This window comes from Protopterus annectens, chromosome 7.part0 (assembly GCF_019279795.1).
Source record: "Protopterus annectens isolate FY-2018-M chromosome 7.part0, PAN1.0, whole genome shotgun sequence".
Taxonomy (NCBI): Eukaryota; Metazoa; Chordata; order Ceratodontiformes; family Protopteridae; genus Protopterus; species Protopterus annectens.
This window is the reverse complement of record NC_056739.1, coordinates 1,328,638,060-1,328,657,806: the sequence shown is the minus strand read 5'-3', so window position 1 is coordinate 1,328,657,806 and position 19,747 is coordinate 1,328,638,060. Positions and strand designations below refer to the sequence as shown.

The window sequence follows — 19,747 nt, the reverse complement described above, 5'->3', positions numbered from 1 at the left end:
AGGCCTCCAGTGAAAATGGATATTACCCAGTTGGACTTTCCTGGTAAACAAAGACAAATAAATAAAGGAAGTAAATAGTCTGGGAAGAAATAGCCAGGGAATTGTTATGGCTAGGCTTGTTTAGGCCCTAGGGCTGATAGCCTAGTACCAACCAACCAACCTATAAATAAATAAAGTAACAAATCTAAATAATTTTATACTTGCACTTCCATAAGCAGGGGTGGAGATGTTATGAGTCATTATCTGTAGGGTGTCTATGATGAAGGGCTTACAGTACAATTTTAGGAAGAAATTAATCTAAAAATTAGATAACATAGATCTCTGTAGGCTGTTAAGTCTATTCCATTAAGTTTATGTTCCCATGCATTTGCCCTTCAATTGAAAAAATAAGTGCACTATATACTTCCACAACCTTTTCAGTGAAGAAATTAACCTGTGTCTCTGTTCTAAAATTAACCCATTAGTAATGTCATTTTTTTTCATGCAATGTACTTCTCAGGATTCATGCATACCTCTCAACCTCTTAGCATAAAAAATCTGGACAAAGCCAAAAATAATGGAAGGACAAAGCCCCCAAAACAGGGAGAAATTTTAAATACTGCTGTTAGAAAATTGTTAGAATAAAAGGTCTAGTGTTACAATGTATTTTCTGAAGGATATAATGTCTGAAACTCAAACAACTGCCATTATTTAGTGAATTAATCCTCACTGATTTGCTTCAAAAATCCAGAAAACAGGAACAGAGGAACAGACTAAAAATATGAGGCAAAAATCTGGACAGTCTGGGATAATCTAGGCAGTTGAGAGGTATGGATGCATGTGCTTAGATCACTTTGTTTCCCCTTATATGTCATCTCTGGAGGTCCCCAGTCATCTCTTTAACCCACTGCTAGACCTTCATGTCTAATCTGGCACCTTTCATAATCTGCAAATGATCTGGCAGTTCTGCAATGAAGCCTTGCCAGTGTCCCAAGAACTGACAGAATAAGCTATGCCCCCTTGTAGTCTTTTTCTCACACAGCAAACCTGACTGTTCCTCTCATCCCAGAAGCTGCTTTCCTATTTACAGCAGACAGATTATTCCCAGGGTCACAAATACTTCCAAGATGTTTTCCTCATTTACACTTTTCTAACCAGATCACAGTCAGTTAGTTCATTTTTTTTTTTTTTGTCACTTTGTCAAAGCATAAAAGGCATACAATCTGTACTTCATGATGTTAAACACAATTTGATTCCATTCACTCTACTCCAACAACTTGCCTTGAGCCCATATCCCCGTCTGTTACTATGTGTCCCTCCAGCTTCTTACCCCCAATATGATTCCATTATTATATGGATTAACAGAGACTTAAACTGAACACATGAGGAAAAGTGGAACCCAGTACTAAAACCTAATGGATTACAGTACTCATAGATCATTCATGCATGCTCTCGCCTTGTGTCCTCTGACACTTAGAAACTACTTTACTCAGTTCAACAGTTTTATTCTCCTTCAATCCTCCCAGCTTACACATTAAACTTTAATCAGGGTTTTACTTAAAGGCATTAATAAAGTTTGTATAAACCATATCCACTACGCCAAAAGGGCTGTAAGGCAGAAATGGTGAACCACAACAGAAGAATTATTTGTGGGTAAAAATGAAATACTGTTTATGTGTAGTAGCTCAAAACCAAAATACATTCCAGGGAGGCATCCAGAAATGGCAGATCCATATGAAACATAAGAAGTTTTGAAAAGGCTTAATATTGATGAAGCAGGTGAGTAGAAAGATGTTGTGGGAATAGAAATACATTTAGTATGTGTACGGACTAAAGTGATTAAATACACCATCTCATTAATGTAAATGTCTCTGCCTGTAAAAATAGAACCATCTTAACACAGTTTTTTTGCCATCTGTAGCAAATATGGCACCTTAAAAGCCTACATATTTTTTCAAGGCAATGAGGAGGGAGTTCCCATAGGCACATGAATTAAATGCTTTTGGTCATAAAGATGCATTTGGCAGGGTGTTTTACTGAAGACTGTGTGAATTAAAGAGACTGGTACAGGGGACAACCACTTGTCCCTGTTGCCAGATGGCTCTAAAAAATTCACAGTGGGTAAATAAAATAACCTATAACCTGCAACTTTTTTAACCCATCTGACATCTTTCTGCATACAGACACAGACTTATAGGGAATCTTACAGCTGCTCAAAATCCAGAACCTCTAGAACATGGGCTTGAGTGGCCACTTCCCTATCCACCCACCTGGCCAAACAGCTGCTCGAACTTGAACACAAGCTCAGGGATGTGGACATTGTACATCATAGTTTCATAATATAATCTGTTACATATATCTAACCTTATACCAACCAGCCCACCAACTAACTAACTAACTAACTAACTAACTAACTAACTAACTAACTAACTAACTATATATTTAATCAACTAGATATCCTAAATTATGGTTTTTGTCTTAATTTTTCATCTTACTCCTGAAAAATGCAATCTGCTATATTTGAAACAACCTCTGCTGGTCATGTGTAAAGTATATTTCAAAATATTTAAGACTACCTATTTACAGCTACCTATCTACAACTGTAATGTAAAAATATTTTTTGAACTGACTGACATTCCCTACTTTTGAAGCATGTATCTAAACTGACAAGTTAATATATTTTCATGGCTTCACTTTAAGAGTACTGAAATATATTGCACAAATGCTCACTGTATTGCTTTAATTTTCATTTGCATTGTTTTAAGTTTTTGTATCTTGAGTAAGTACTTTTGGACAGGGTCTGCAAAAGCTTTATGTGGATCAGGCACTATATGAATTAACACATTTAAATAACTAGAGAAACAAACAAACCATAATAAATGCCAGGGTAGCATAGGAAGATTATAACTAGGTAGAATAGTTACTTGTTCTAAAAGCAATTATATTCAGTTTATCTGTTTTTCCATGAATCTAAGAGCAAGCTACCATTTGGTTTCATAATAAATAATAAAGAGAACCTTTCTAATGCACATAATTTGATAATGTTAGAAGAGATAAAGCATTTCCACACAAGGAAGTCAGTTATACCTTTCAACCTGTAAACATTGAAAACAGGAGAAAGGTCCTTGGAAAGTAGGAATATCTAGCTAAAAATCTGGACATTTAATTAGCATAAAACAATAATAAATAGCACTTACTGCTTCCAACTGAAATGTGGAATACTATCCAGAAATATATTTAAAACAACAGAGACAAAATGAAGGAAAAATATAAGCACGTTAAAAAGAAAGCATAGCTGTATTGCAACATTCTACCACACAATGTCATTTGTTTTTGCTTCCGAATAAAGGAGATGTAAGATGTGTGTCCTCCTTCTTTGAATTATTGTTGCCACTAAAATGTTGATCACGTAGTGTGGTTTTCAAAATCACATGATGAGGGGGATTCTAAAAATTGTGTGAAGAGGTAAATCAAACCTGAAAATAAGGACATACCTCCAAAAACATGGACAAGGTAAATCAGGCCGGAAAATAGGAATGTTCCTCCATAATAGGGACAGTTGAGATTTATGAAGCCAATTACTGCCCATCACAGTATACATCATATCTTCCTCCCTGCATTCACCCCCTTTGCCAAAAATCATACCTCTCAACCACTTAGAGCAGGAAATCTGAAGAACGCCATAAGTAATAGGGGGACAGAGGCCCAAAAATAGGGACAAATTTTTAAATATTGCTCTTACAACCATAAAAAGTTGACAGAATAACAGGTTTTGAACTAACATACATTTTCTAAAGGGTATTAAGTCTGAAATTCAAGTGCCTGTCATCATTTTCTGACTTAATTTCTCAATGTTTTGCCAATAGTTTGCCAGAAAACCAAAAGTTTATGAGAAACACACCAAAAATATGAGGCAAAACTCTGGACACTCTATGAAAATCTGTGCAGTTGAGAGGTATGTGATTCTACCATTCAACATACATGACCGATCATAAAAGGCACTTTGGTGTACCTACATTTAAAGAAGTCTTTGGCTAGCCACCATTGTAATACAGAGGGAGGGAACTCTGGCTACTCCACAAATCACTCGGGTATGATTAGTAACCTGGATACTCCAAAAACATCCAGAGGTGGATGCAGCTGAAGCCGGCCTCATAACATAGGGGAAGGAAATCAATGCGAGTCCCACTGGTGACATATTGCCTTGGGGAAAGCATACTGTTGTAATTTAATGCACATGTCTAAGGGGAAGAAACCTGATCAAGGAGTCCATGCACTCCAACTAATAATAATTGTAAATATATGTAAGTCCGCACACCCAGCACTCAGCACACCTTGGCACTGTATCGTAACTGTTGACAGGAGGGGAGATCAGAAACTTTTGCATTATTTCCTGCAGGATGACAGGCACTGCCATACACTTTGCTTCTCCCTCCTTTTAATCCCAGGAGGGGTGATGGAATGACAGGGCTCTTTGTGAACACAGCCTCTTAGTCACAGTATGAGGGGTGAATGAACAGGGGGCTAAAAAGCATGGTTTGAAAATGTATCTTTGTTGATTTGAGTTGACTTGTGGCATTAAAACTGCTTTGTAATGTATCTGTAATCCGCAGGACACATGAAACTAAAATTTTCCATCAAATATAGAAAATAAAAATAAAATCAAACTAGATGTGTACAAATCAGTCTGCATGTCATTCACATTTCAGCAGACTTGTGAAATCAATCTCACTCACTACAGGTCATTTTACATGGGCACATAAAAGACATCACTTGGAACAATCACCCTGAGTCCAATGTCAATAATGAATAGTGTGTGAGGATTTCACCTCCCGATGCAGTCTCGCAGGCTGGATAATTAGGGAAAAGGCAATGTAAGCTTTTAATGACATGTCATTCAGTAGATGGTGAAGCATGGGCTGGGGTAAAGAGACCTGAATTAGATTTAAGGTTACCAGATAGCAATGCAGTCACTAGACAAAGAAGTTTAACGACTATTGCTCAGACCATTTTTCAGAAATGAATGAAGTGTTTTTCAGTGGACATGGAGAGTTTGAAGTGCAGGGAAAAAAACAGGAAAGTAAGTTTCTCTCAGCAATGTCTGCTTAGCCTTCCCAGTTCACTTAGATTAAAATTCAGAGATCCATAATGCCCTTACTGAGAGAATGCTTTCTTTCCATAATTTTCCTCCCCCAGAAGCAACTCACTAACCATATTAGCATACCTAGTAATGCCCCAGCTCTATACGTCTGCAGTTCCTATTGTCCTCTCTGTGAAAAAATGTCTAGCCTAACCATGCTCCATTATATGGTTTGGATGTTCCCTCTATCTCATCAATATAATTGCTACACGTCTTTACAATTTATCCATTCCATGACTAAATTACATAACATATACATAGTTAGTGAAAACGATTGCACGATGTCTGCGAAAACTGAATTCATTGTTTCCCATAAAATAAGGTGCTAGCTGTTCTTTGCTCACAGTCAGTAAACAACACCCCCCCCCCAATTCAAACAATTTGTATAGCAGTCATTCAATCACATGGCCTTTATTTTGGTTTTAAGTATTGTGTAATGCCCTTTTAAAAGCAAGTGCGCACTAACAGCAATGTTTTTATGGACACCTGGATTTAATTTTGTAATTATGGAGCTCAGACTGTCTTGGGCCAGACTCCACAGGTGATTCCATTGCTGTGATCCAGGACACAGGTATATGTTTATACCATGTCAACACTCACTTGTAGGTTATGCGATGAAAGCACTCTGATTCAGCAACTTAAGTCACAGTTTGTTTTTGTGATATTTGATCCTCATTTTCCGTCACTCTACTGTAAATGATGCATTGTGATGAATTTCAGTCTTACTGTAAAATCTTCAATAAAACTGTATAACAACTGTTTCCTTATTAACCAATAATATCTTTTTTTACTCTTTCATATAATTAGAAAAACGTATTTGACTTACTTCAGACCCAGCAGCTACAGAGTTGATAATATTGTTATTAGGATTGGCCATCCAAAAGGTAGACACAGCACTGCGAGAAAACAAAATGTGGAATTTAGATCTCAAATAACAGCAATTATGCTAGTAGGTTAACAAGAAATATTTTTACAGGGAGTCAAATGCTTTGCATGGCTTGGCCAGAATTTGCTTACACAAGGCTTGCTTTGTAAACTGTTACAGATGTGTCAGATTGGCAGCAGGTGACTCAACAGTTGTTTGTTTTTTCCTAAGGTTTAAATACTTTACCTTTTGAAAAATCTTTTACGTCATGATGTAGCAGAATAGAACTGTTATTTACAAATGTTTTTTTTTTAATTTTCCTGCTTTTTTGGTAAAAATGACCATTATTGTGAAATTATGTACTTTTAAGAAATGGAGACAAATACTCATTAGCAGTTCAAACAGTTTTATAAAATCTTTTTTTCTTCAACATGCAGTGTTACCAGTATGACCGGCCCGGTAAACAAATGTATGCAATTTTAAAGAACATCACACTTGTAATAAATAACAAAATTCAGTCATTTCCCCTTTATGTTATAATAGCTATACAATACCAAAACTAATGAAAAAGATATTTGTAGACCTACTAAAGTCCAGACAATGTCACTTAATTCTATGAATGTAGTCTGGCTATAAACTTCGGTAAAACGTTTTCCTTCTAATTTATCTTAATTATAAACTGTTTCTCAAAGAGCTTACTTAATAACAAGGAGGATTCATTTGTCAGTACATTGTGCCACTCTGAAAAAAAAGCTTAGAAAATAATTCTGGTCAAAAAGAAATTATTGTGCAGGTAGAAAACTGGATGCCTGGTGTCTTCATTTTTTCAAATCCATCATCATCACTTTATGTATGTTCTATGCTTGCACAGCAATGATATATGCAAAAGCTCATACTGGCTAGGTATGCCAGTGTGTACAAGCAGATAGTAAGTAATGCAGCAGTGAAGTGCAGTTCTTCTGGACTCTATGTTTTTATTAATGTTAAGTAAAAATGTATGTCTGGGCAAATATGAAACATTTATGACTGTCCCACAATTCTTGTAGATTGACCACTACCAGATGGTGTTGCAAAAAATGGAAATGCTCCCACACAGAAGGTAAGGACAGAGCCTGCCAGTAAGCTACAGCTTGGTACTCACGACATGGGCCAGTGTGTAAGTGATATTTCCTCCAGCTGGTAGTGCAGGAAGACTACCAGGGGGCAGTATTGAAACGTGAACACCTTGTGGCAGTATGTCAGAGGGAATGGCACAAAACAAAAACTGGGCGTGACAATGCCTGCCACATATTTGTGATGCAGGAATGAGACTGACACTACTTTTTAGTGTGGGACAGTAGTAAACTATGGTTAGCACTGTTAAGCACTGACAAGGTGAGAAAGTACAGGGACTAGTAATACATAACATATACCTGGCATAGTCATAAGCTGCCATGTAAGGAAGAAAGGGTATGCCAAATGATGGTATACAGGAAAGAAGTTATTAAGAGTGCCAACTGTTAGCATCTTGGAAAGGCACTGAATCCCTAGTACAGTCCAGGAATGCAACCAGATCAAAGTGCAAGACTGGTGAAGTAAGGCAGGCACTGTCACAGGTTTGGCAGACTGTACACTCATGTTATAGTCCAAGGCTAGTAATGAAACTAATAGTATAACATCATGGTATACTACATGACATCAATGTAGGGGAGAGATTTCTACCAAGTGGTACTAACATTGACACCATGTCACAATTTTTGACTGGCTATGCTGAAAGGTAAGTAAGTCTCTGGGACTAGGACTGTAAACAAGCTACAGTCTGAAATTGGCCATTGCCACTAGATGGCACCTGACTCAATGTCATCATGTGTGACAATTCAGGACTAGGAATGTCACAGTCTGATTACTCAAGACGGCACTTCCTCAGGTAGTTGTATCGAACAGGCTGCCACCAGGTGGTAAGCTGGGCCCCAAGCTGCTGGCAGGTGTTTGAAGGGGACACATAAGATCTGATAGTGAGAACGCAGTGTAGGAAATAGCTCTAGGCAGCAATGAAAGATTGTCAGTGCTATATAAACATGAATTAGCATGGCAATAGCATTGCAACCAGATGTTACTATAGGACAGAGACTTCCAGCAGCTGATCCTGTACAAAAGTAACTGTCACCTGATACTACTGTGTGAGCATAGCGGGCTTGTGAAAATGTTGTGCTAGTACCACTGATTGCTATGGTATGTCTGCTAGTAATGGATGAGACCAAGGGACAGACAATAGTAGAGTATAGAAGACAGTGTCAGGCTCTATTACAATGCAGGACTGGAATATTAATCACATGATGGTATAGGACCGGCACAGTCACCATGTGACAGTATAGAATGAGTGCAGTCACTGTGTGAACTTCAGCACTAGCACAGTAACCATGTGACAGTATAGGACTAGTAAATTCACCATGTGACAGCAAAGGACTGACACAATCATTGATATCACAGGACTGGTGCAGTCATCTTTCAACAGAATGGGGCTGGTAAGGTCACCATATCACAGTGTAGGACTACTACTCCTACTATATAACACAATATGACTAGCAATGTGATTGTACCAGAGTGGTACAGTCACCTTGTGACATTACAGAACTGTCAGTGTCAGCAGAAGGTAATGCCAGATAGGAAATTAAATTTGGCTGTAGGCTGAGATTAGTGCATTTGTTGTGTGGTTATATGTTCCATTAGCTGGTACTAATGGTTAGGAAGTGTCATCAGGTGAGACCATATCTTTCAACCTCTTAGGGCAAGAAATCTGTACAAAACCTAAAATAATGGGGGACAAAGGCCCAAAAATAGGGCCAGATTTTACATATTGCTCTTAGAAACTTAGAAAATCGCTAAAATACCACATTTTGTGTTAGCATGCATTCCCTGAATTGTTGACCAGGGCTGTCATTCCAGGTGTTGTCTTTTCTGTGCCCATCATTTTCTGGTAACTTCATTCCCCAGTGATTTCCCAGAAAACCACAAATTTTATGAGGGGAAGACCAAAAATATGAGGCAAAAATCTGGACATTCTGGGAAAATTTGGACACTTGAGAGGTTGGCGAGACTAAAAGGCAAAAATTGCCAGTGGGTGGGATTCTCCCAAGGCAGTGCTGTGAGACTGATGCTATCTCCAGCTAATCTTATAGGCTAGCATTACTACAAGATGTCAGTTCAGTGCAGTAGCTGTCATCAGATGGTAGCCTTTGATAGAGTAACTATTATCAGATGGTACTGTTTGATAGAGTAATCATCAGATAGTAGTGTTTGATAGAGTAACTGCCATCAGATGGTAATGTTTGATAGAGTAATCAGATAGTGTTTGACAGAGTAACTGCCATCAGATGGTAGTGTTTGATGGAGTACCTGTCATCAGATGGTAATGTTTGAATGAGTAAGTATCATTATATGATAGTGTTTGATAGAGTAATCATCTGATGGTAGTGTTTGATAGAGCAACTGTCATTGGATTGTACTGTTTGATAAAGTAGTCATCAGATAGTAATGTTTGATGGAGATGGTAGCATTTGATAGAGTAACTGTCATCAAATGATAGTGTTTGATAGAATAATTATCATCAGATGGTAGTGTTTAATAGAGTAATCATAAAATGGTAGTGTTTAATAGAGTAACTGTCATCAAATGGTAGTGTTTTTTGAGTAATCATCAGATGGTAAGGTTTGATAGAGTAACTCTCATCAGATGGTAGTGTTTGACAGAGTGTCATCAGATGGTAGCATTTTATATAGTAATCATCAGATGGTAATGTTTAATACAGTAACTGTCATCAGATGGAAGTGTTTGATAGAGTAACTGTCATCAGGTGGAAGTGTTTGATAGAGTAACTATTATCAGATGGTACTGTTTGACAGAGTAACTCTCATCAGATGGTAGTGTTTGAGAGAGCAATCACCAAATGGCAGTGTTTGATAGAGTAACTCTCATCAGATGGTAGTGTAAGTCTTTCTGGTGTTATCACATTATTGACTCTGCTTCCATTTGGTGGTTTGGCACTCCTAATAGCAGCACAGAGTGCAACATTGGCAGTGGTATTGCAGGTTACTACATGACACAAATGGCCAGTAGATGATGGTAAGGGACCATTGCTGCAACATGACAATAAAGGATTGAAGATTGATGTTAATGGCGTAGAAGGGAATACCATATCACAAATGTCAGTCTGAAACTGCAGAGATGGCAGGCCACATGGTACCCTGTGCAATGTCTTACATGTATGCAAACACAATGAAGACTGTGCTTGAGAGGTGGGGTGAATGTGAAGGAGCAGACTTTGTTGGGACTCTTTGGGTAATGTGCTTCCCTTCACTGATATCTTTTGGCTTTGGTAGAGGGGTACTGTGTGTGTGTGTGGGGGGGTTCTCCTTTACTGTGAATTTTTCATGTTTAGATACACATTATGGCTCCATGTTGCAACTACCCAACAGTATATACTAAAATTTTCCCCTATGAAACTCTGACACTCTTCAAGTGCTGCAACAAGAATATTTCCCCATGTCTAGATGGAAATGACAATGGGCAGCTCCATAAGATCCACTTTACTATAATCTTATTGCTGTATTGCTGTCTCTCTCTCTCTCTCTCTCTATATATATATATATATATATATATATATATACACACACACACACACATACATATATGTATATATATATATATATATATATATATATTTTTTAATATATATATATATATATATATATATATATATATATATATATATATATATATATATATATATATATATATATATATATATATATATATATATATATATATATATATATATATATATATATATATATATATATATATATATATATATATATATATATATATATATATATATATATATATATATATATATATATATATATATATATATATATATATATATATATATATATATATATATATATATATATATATATACATATATATATATATATATATATATATATATATATATATATATACAGTATGCCTGGTAGCAGAGACTACAGTTTGGTTTAGTAATAGGGAAGGAAGCTCCAGATTTCTATTCTTGGTTATCTCCTGATGCATTGTTCCATGTGGCTGTGTTACAAGTGGCTTCTTGGCACACATTTACTACCATGCCCTTATTCATGATTTTCCACTGCAAACACAGCCTTATGTAAAGTCCTGTTGTTGCAATACCAGAGTACTCTGAAGAACAGAGAATACTTCAAGGCTGTTATCACCTTCTGTCATATAGAATATTTTGAAAAAGCTGATTACTATCTATATAATGGATTATATCATGTTTGGCTGCAATGTATATACTGGATACTTTAAATGGGAAAAAATAATCATAATTTAACAAGGGAAATTTCTCACTTTTTGATCACTCTCAACAACCTCTATATTGTTTCTGACACAGATGAATGTATCTAGCAATGCTTTTTTTACATTTTACAATTTTGCATGTTTTTCATTACGTGAGAGAAATCATTTGTATATAAACGGACTAACTTTTGGGGTGCTGACATTATCATAACAGTAAATGCATTCACAGTGTGCACATCTGCACTTCATTTTATCAGTAATCAGAATCTGTATCTAGTTCCGCGGTGCTGCCGTGGTTAGTATTGCTGCCTCACAGCAAAAGGTTCTCTGGTTCGATCTTCGGCTGGGGTGCCTTTTGTGCGGTGTCTGCATGTCCTCCATGTGGTTGCGTGGGTTTCCTCCCATATCCCAAAGACATGCTGTAGGTGGATTGGACACTCTAAATTGGCCCAAGGTGTGAGTGCAAGTGTGTGCCTTCTGTGGAAGGTTGGGTACCGGGCTGGCAACTCAACACCGTAAAACTCCACTGAGCAGACAGGTGATCCGCTGTGACGACCCCTAACTGGGAAAAGCCGAAAGAAGAAGAGTCTGTATCTGGTTATGGTTGTTTTACAGCAATACATTAAAGGTAACCTAATAAAAATATTGCACCTGTTTTGACAAAGCTATGGCTTTTGTTTCTTTGGTTAAATGCACACTTCTGGTAATCAGAGCTTATAAAGAATAAAGTTAACTCATGCAACATGTAAACCTATTAAAGTGCTGGGAATCAGAGTGCCAAGTCCCAGAATGAGGGAAAAATACTGAAAATTCAGGAAAAGTGTAAATATTGAACATTGCTACTCTACTTTAAACCTGTTTTTTTGCAGGAAGGCAAGCCCCCCCACACCCCCAAATTTATATTTACCAACTCTAAGATCACCATACCACAGAGAAAAGCTAATATTCCAAGAAGTAGTAAGCTCAGACTTTCTATATGTAAGCCCAGTTTTCAGTCATTTTCAATCATTCAGCCTCCACATTTCTAGTCTCAGCATTTCAAAAGGTTATCATACAGGAGACTGCTGCAGTCCTTACCTACAGTCTTGCCTAGGTCGGGGGATATAACCAGGGTACGCTCCTTCTGTAATCAGTTTGCACATTTTACTGTCACGGTCAGAAGGCAACAGGGTGCCAGCCTTAATAAGCAAACCCAAACAATGGTCAAAGGTGTTGCGTTCTTCAGGTCCATCTTCAGTAAAAAAACAGTGTCCAAGCGTATCATAGCCAACCACATCTTTAACCTACAAAAGAAACACAGAAGTGTCATGAAGCCAGTTACTACCAAGGAGTCTTGTGCCTTACTATAAGTATTTCCACGTGTCATTTTTCAAATTTAGAATTTCACTGAGAAATATTACTAAATTAAGTTTTTACTTTGAAAGGTGCTTTCATATTGCATGGAAAGAAGACAGTGTTAACATAATATTCAGAGAATCAGAAAATATAAATAGCAAGCTTTTTTGTCAGTTATGATAGGTAAGTACTGGTTACATAACTACTTGAGCAATAAATAGTTGAATATAAGCTATTAATAATGTCACTAGTTGTAATATTCTCACTCAGATCATCGATCTGAATCTGAATTAAAGTGACTTCTATAACTTTTATGAACTGTGGATCAGTATGATAACATATGGAGGCATGAGGCTCACATATCTACATCACATGTGATACCAGCTGAAGATATAAAGCCTTCATTTGAAGATGACTGGTTTCACTGACAACAATGAAGAATGCATCAAGAAGAAGCTTATGTTTCCACCTAAATGGAGGCTGCACCTGAGCATTCAGGTATCCTATGTGAGCAGCAGCAGGAATTGACCTTTAAACACTTAGTCATGTGACACACTCAGGGCGGAGTCAAAGGAGGAACTTCAAATAACTTTTGTGCTCACATTCTTCCTCCTGGAGAATTCTATTATTTGCTGATTGGAAATGTATTATACTGTTATCTTTGGTTAAACAAGGGATAGCTAATGTGTATAAGGGAAAAGCCAACAACAGCTCTGGGTGAACTGTGGCATGGCAAAATGGCTAATGTACAAAATAGCCTTGTGTCTTTCGGCTTTTCCCAGTTAGGGGTCGCCACAGCGGAACTCCGGTCCACTAATGATTGGTAGTGGATTTTTACGTACCGGGTTACCAGCCCTGACGCACAACCTTCAACGAAGGCACGCCCCATTCATGTATGCCTCCACACAGAAGATGCTCTAGCTGAGAATCGAACGGGACAATGTCTTGCTATGAGGTGACAACGCTACCACAGCACCACCACCGCAGTTTCAAAATAGCCTAACACACAGAATTGCCTAATAGTAAAGATGGGTTATTTTTTTTGCAAATGACGTTTTAAACAACAGAACTGATGTGAGACTGCCCCAGTGGGTAGTAAAAGTTCAAAGCTAATAAAAGAAGAGTCACATATGAAAAACATCTGTTGAACAACAAGTACATCAGTGTTATGGTACTTTCAGAAGGGAAGTTTTCCAGTTCTCTACTGCAACAGCTCTACTGCAGCTGAACTGCCAAGCAGATGTATAACAGTGCCTGGTGACAACTCAGCTGCTAAGGCAAATGGTTGACTGTGAATTGCACCTACCAACGTATTGAGTAACATCAGGTTTCTTGAAGTGATACTGGAAAATGTAACCCATTCTCAAGGCTGCAGACACCTGGTCAGTCTTTGGAGAGGTTTAATGACATTAGGATTTCAGAAGTAGAAAAAACTAGTAAATAGTAAATAAAACAGTATTCACACACAATTCTACCGACACATTACTGATTTTATAGACAGTCATGTTACTATTTAGTAATACAGAGCTGTAAAAAATATATTAAAAGAAATAGCGTCGCAGTAATTAAGAGAGCAAATCACACACAATTCTACAGACACATTACTGGTTTTATAGACAGTCATGTTATTATTTAGTAATACAGAGCTGTAAAAAATATATTAAAAGAAATAACATCGCAGTAATTAAGAGAGCAAACCAAAGGCTTATGGCTAACATACACATGCACACACATGCATGCAGGCACATGCACGAGCGCACACACACACACACACACACACACACACACACACACACACACACACACACACATATATATATTTGTTTTTTTGTAAATTCTTTTTTATTGCAAATTTTCAATCTTACACACCAGGACAAAACCATTACAGACAATACATCTAATTGAGAAATACATTATGTAAACACACACACACATATACACACATATACACACACATATACACACACACACACACACACACACACACACACACACACACACACACACACACAAAATATTTTTTCAGTATTTTTCGCTAGCAGTAAACGTGCATGTTTTACTGTTACAGTTTTAAGAAACTGACATTGGAGGTTTTATTTAAAACATCTTCCTCTTATTAAAAATAATAATGCTTCTTTTATGGGTGTTTGATTTCCTAGTTGCATGCCTGTGAGTCCCACAACAATATTTGGCATGTCTTTGATACAAAAGCCAAGTAAGATTAAACTATTAAATGTGTGCAAAGCTGTGATGAGGAATCAGCTGCTGAATATTAATTGTCTGTCACTAGACCCTTTCATCACACTAGTGGATGTAAAAGGCATAAACACTGAGAGATCTCATGTTCAGGATTCAAACTCATACCCATTAAATGATATGTTTAATCTTATTTAACTGTTCTCATCAAACAGTATTGGATAAGGACAGCAGAAGATGCAGGAAATGTAGATGAGATGTCAGATTTTTAATAACCTACTCAATCTTTATGCTATGTTACTCAGAAAGCCATTCCAGTTCACGGGGAAACTGTTATGAGTTTATTCCTGCTTTTCAAAGAACCTTCCTATGAACTGTATATTATTAAGATACCTTTTTCACATCAACAGAATCAGGATTTAAGTTGCAATGTATCCTTTATGTTGCCCATACATTCTACCTGATCTTTAAAGACATATTCTGCTAGGGTTAAAATAATTGATTGTTTTTCACATGGAAGTTACAATTTAGATACATTATAAGAACCAGTAAAACGTACAAATTATAAAGTACAAGAAACCTGACAAGACCAAATCTGAAAAATGTAGAATGAATAACCTTGATATGAAGAGTTTTTGGTAGCGACACCGATTGCTTGAAAAAGGCCTGCCTTCTTTGTCACATTGTTACAGGTGAATCTGACTTTGGTCTACTTAATTCAGGTCAATGATCTTGAGTCCCCTCCAGGACTTAGGAGTCATACATACATACATACAGCATATGGCCATATAGACCAGACTTTGTGGGTCTCCATCCAAGAACATAAAAGTATATAAATGTAAACATTTCATTTTGCCATCTGGATAACTCTCGTTGAGTAAAAGGTCCTTTGCAATGGGCACAGAGATGACCCAGCCTTTCAGTTTAAACACTGTATCTTTGGAAGGGAATATACCATGTCTTTAGATGCTGGAAGCATAGAAGCTTGACAATAAAGCATTTGGACTTCATTTTGCATCCAGTGAAGTACAATTAAATTACATTTACAGTATTTTATTCATCTTACCTTTTAAATCAATTTTATGTGTTGTGTTTGCTCTGTATCTGGAGCTAAAGCAATTAATTTATGACATTTTTATAGTCTGTGGTGTTTGTTTTTGGTTTCTGGAATGGCAAGGTGTTCTGACTGGGTCCTCATTTTATTGCATTTTTACTAGCTCTGTTCTGAATTTGGCTCCCTGCCCTCCCTATCCCTGTTGTGCTTTTATGCTTGCAAGATTTTGAACTGCCTGGCCCTACTGTATATCTGGCCTTGGAAGCTCCTCCCAATCATACCTTCTGTATACCTGGCCCTTTAAGCTCCTCCCAGTCTTATCTTCTGTATACCTGGCCCTAGAACCTCCTTCATGTCTTATCACCTCTGTTCATCTTCCTGGTTACTGACATAAGAAACTGAGAAGACTCTTCTTTAGAATATCAGTGTACTTTGAAATTGTCTTAAAGTGTATGTGCTCCTCACTGCTGACTTATCTGCCTTTGAATCACCTTCTAATTACTTGTAGCTAGTTGTTAGAGTTTCTTTCTGGTACCTTTCACTTGTGGCTAACTAAAGTGTGTTTTTACATTAAGAAGACTTAGACTGCAATTCTAATGGCAGAAGAAATGTAATCTGGTCTGTCTGAGTAGGAATACACACAAATAGGCTAAATTGATAATTACTTGTAGCTAGTAGCTTGATTTGTTTCTGATACCTTTCTCTTTTGGCTAAAGTGTGCCTTTACATTAAGAAGACTGGGACTGCAACTCTAGTAGGAATAGAAAGGTAGTCTGGGGTTTGTCTGAGTTGGGAAACACACAGGCAGGCTTAAAGTGAGAACTACATGTTGTAGCTAATTATTTGACTTGTTTCTGATACCTTTTCACTTTTGGCTAACTAAAACATGTTTTTACATTAAGAAGACTGGGACTGCAATTCTAGTGGGAGTAGAAAAGTAGCCTGGGGTCTGTCTGAGTTGGACAACACAAAAAAGGGGCTTAAAGTGATAGTTGCTTTTTGTAACTAGTTGGCACCTTTTCACTGTTGGCCAACCAACGAGTTGTTTTACATTAAGAAGACTGGGACTGCTATTCCAGTGGCAGCACTGCCTAGTCAATCTGAGTTGGGAAACGCACACTGAGGCTTAAAGTGATATTTTTTCATCATCCAGAGGGCTTTTTTATGGACTTAGTTGCTTGATGTTAATTTGCAGTTGAGAGCTACTTTTGTTGTGGTTTTACATTAAGACGTTCCAGGATCATCCATCTTGTGGCAGAAAATGTTTACCTGGTCTCTGAGTTAGCAAGCATTCCAAGGAGCTCAGAGTGTAGTCATTTATTGGCAAGAGAGCACAGGAGTTAGTTTTTTAGCTTTTTTTTCTATCTGCTATAAATTAGGCACTTTTTCACAAAGCTGTTCATAGCAAAGTGATGGTTAGCAATACCTTGTATAGTAGCAAACCCGTAAAGCTAATTCATCTTACTTAAGACAGAGGTGGTAAGTTTCACAGCCCCCACGCTAAAGGATAACGCTGCTCAAGATGCAGAAACCTTTACAAATGCACTCTATGAGCACCTACAAGGATGCATGGATTGTGCCATCCCTAGCAGAACTAAGACTTACTCCTCTAAGAGAAGGAAACCAGTTTGGTGGACCCCTGCAATAAACAGGCTATACAATAGAAGGAGGAAACTAGTTCAGAAAAAAAGCAAATCCCAAGAAGGAAAGACATCCCTGATCAGTATCAGTAAGAAACTAAGGTCCCTCAAGAAATCATCCATGGCTAACTTCGAAAGAAAAATAGCCAAGAATTCAAAAGATAACCACAAAGCCTTCTTTACCTATGTTAAGAATCTAAGTGGCAACTCACAGATATGCACTGAACTAGTGCAAAATAGCACAAAATATACTGAACCTACTGATATTGCCAACATCCTGGCAGATAGAATCAGTGCAAACTTCACCCCCCCCCTCACTTCCAAAAGGGCCCACAACAATACTGGAAAAGTGTAGTGTCCCAAAAATTACAGACGAACAGGTGAAAACAGCCCTTTCAAAAGCCAAAAACACAGCGTCAATGGGACCAGATGGTGTCCCAGGCTGCGTCTTGCATGAACTACAGAACGAACTAACCCCCCACCTAAACACGCTGTTGTACCTCAGCCTCTCCACAGGCTACATGCCCATAGAATGGTGCACAGCAATGGTTATTCCTCTCCACAAAGGAGAGGCCACAACTGACCCTGGTAACTATCGCCCCATAAGCCTGACTAGCCTGGTCTGCAAGGCTATGGAGCGCTTCATCATGGAACTCATTAACAAAGACATTGGGAACCTCCAAACACTTGACCCAATCCAGTTCGGCTTTGTTAAGGGAAAATCATGCCTACTAAACCTGATTGACTTCTTCGAGACAGTCAGTAAGGCCATAGACGAGGGAAAGGTGGTTCACACAGCCTACCTTGACCTCTCCAAGGCTTTCAACATCATTCCCCACTGGGTATTACACATAAATTCACCAGCCTGAACATAAACCCCTACATCACAAGATGGGTTGCCAACTGGCTTACAGACAGAACTCATATGGTAAGAATAGCGGGCTCCAGGTCCAACTCTAAACCAGTCACAACTGGTGTCCCGCAAGGCTCAGTCCTGGGACCCCTACTGTTCGGCATATACTTCTCAGAAGTACAGGCAAACACAGGAGGACTATGGCTAACCAAGTTTGCAGATGACTGCAAACTGGGAGCCATAAATGACTCTCCAGCTGACACGGACATCCTCCAAAAGGGCCTTACTGAGACGGACACCTGGTGTCAAAGTCAATGCCTCAAGCTAAAAGCCAAAAAATGCATAGTCATCCTGTTTGGGAAAAACAAAATACCCACGAATTATCACATAGGTGGCAGCCCCCTTAATACAGAAGAGGTAATAAGAGATCTGGGGACCCAGGTAGACAGCAATCTCTCCTTTGACAATCATATTGCCAAAGTAGTTAGGAAATCCTTCTATGTGACCCATCTAATTACTAAAGGGTTCGCATCTAGAAATAAAGAGGTTATAGTGCCCCTCTACTCGTCACTCATTAGACCCACTCAGAGTACAATGCTCCATTTGGGATGTACCTCACAAGACACTTCCAACAGCTGGAAAGACCACAAAAGTACCTCACCAAGAGGATTACTGGCCTCAAACACATGTCCTATGCAGCCCGACTGAAAAAACTCTGGCTGTACTCTGTGGCATATCGCTTACTCAGAGATGATCTCTGCCTGACTTACAAAGCCATGTCCAACTCAGAATTGATGGACATGTTCCACCTAAAGAAATCCAAGTCACTGCGAGCCACATGCTCTACTGAGCTAAATCTCATCACAACAATAAATAGAACATGCTGGATGGATAGATTCCTGTCACAGAGATTCTCCATGCTTTGGAACAAAATTCCAAATTACATCAGGCAGAGCCCCTCACTAACACTCTTCAAGAGAAACCTTGATGAGTGGATGGGTAACAGAAAATACACCCCTGGGATCACTTCATTGGCTCTGCTTGACAGAGGATCAGTTAATTAATCAATGGGGTGGCGAAAGCCGACACACTCTGGCTAGGCTTATAAATGCCCTCGGGCAGATAGCCTAGTACTTACCTATGAACCTATAAGCTAATACTTAGGACTTTAACTTGTAATGTAGAAAAGCTTTTCATGAAGCTAAGCTTAGGGCAGCTAGTCAGTGCCTCAAACAGCACTAATATCAGGTTATAGTACTATCTTAACATCTAACCTTAACCCTAGACACCACTCTAGTGATCCCTGTAAAACAAGGTCTGTAAACCATAACAGCCCAACCCTAATACAAGC

The 19,747-nt window shown here is 38.1% G+C and overlaps 1 protein-coding gene across 2 annotated transcripts in view; it reads right to left on the bottom strand.

The window, feature by feature from the left end:
- The window catches only part of LOC122807038 (cell migration inducing hyaluronidase 1), a 378,711-nt gene that overhangs the window by 57,799 nt on the left and 301,165 nt on the right, over nucleotides 1–19,747 (bottom strand). For both annotated transcript variants that reach the window (XM_044077939.1, XM_044077938.1), the window contains exons 14-15: nucleotides 12,396–12,601; nucleotides 5,946–6,015 (exon numbers count right to left, since the gene is read on the bottom strand). In XM_044077939.1, the coding sequence (XP_043933874.1) occupies nucleotides 5,946–6,015; nucleotides 12,396–12,601 (276 nt within the window). The remainder of the gene's footprint in view (nucleotides 1–5,945; nucleotides 6,016–12,395; nucleotides 12,602–19,747) is intronic.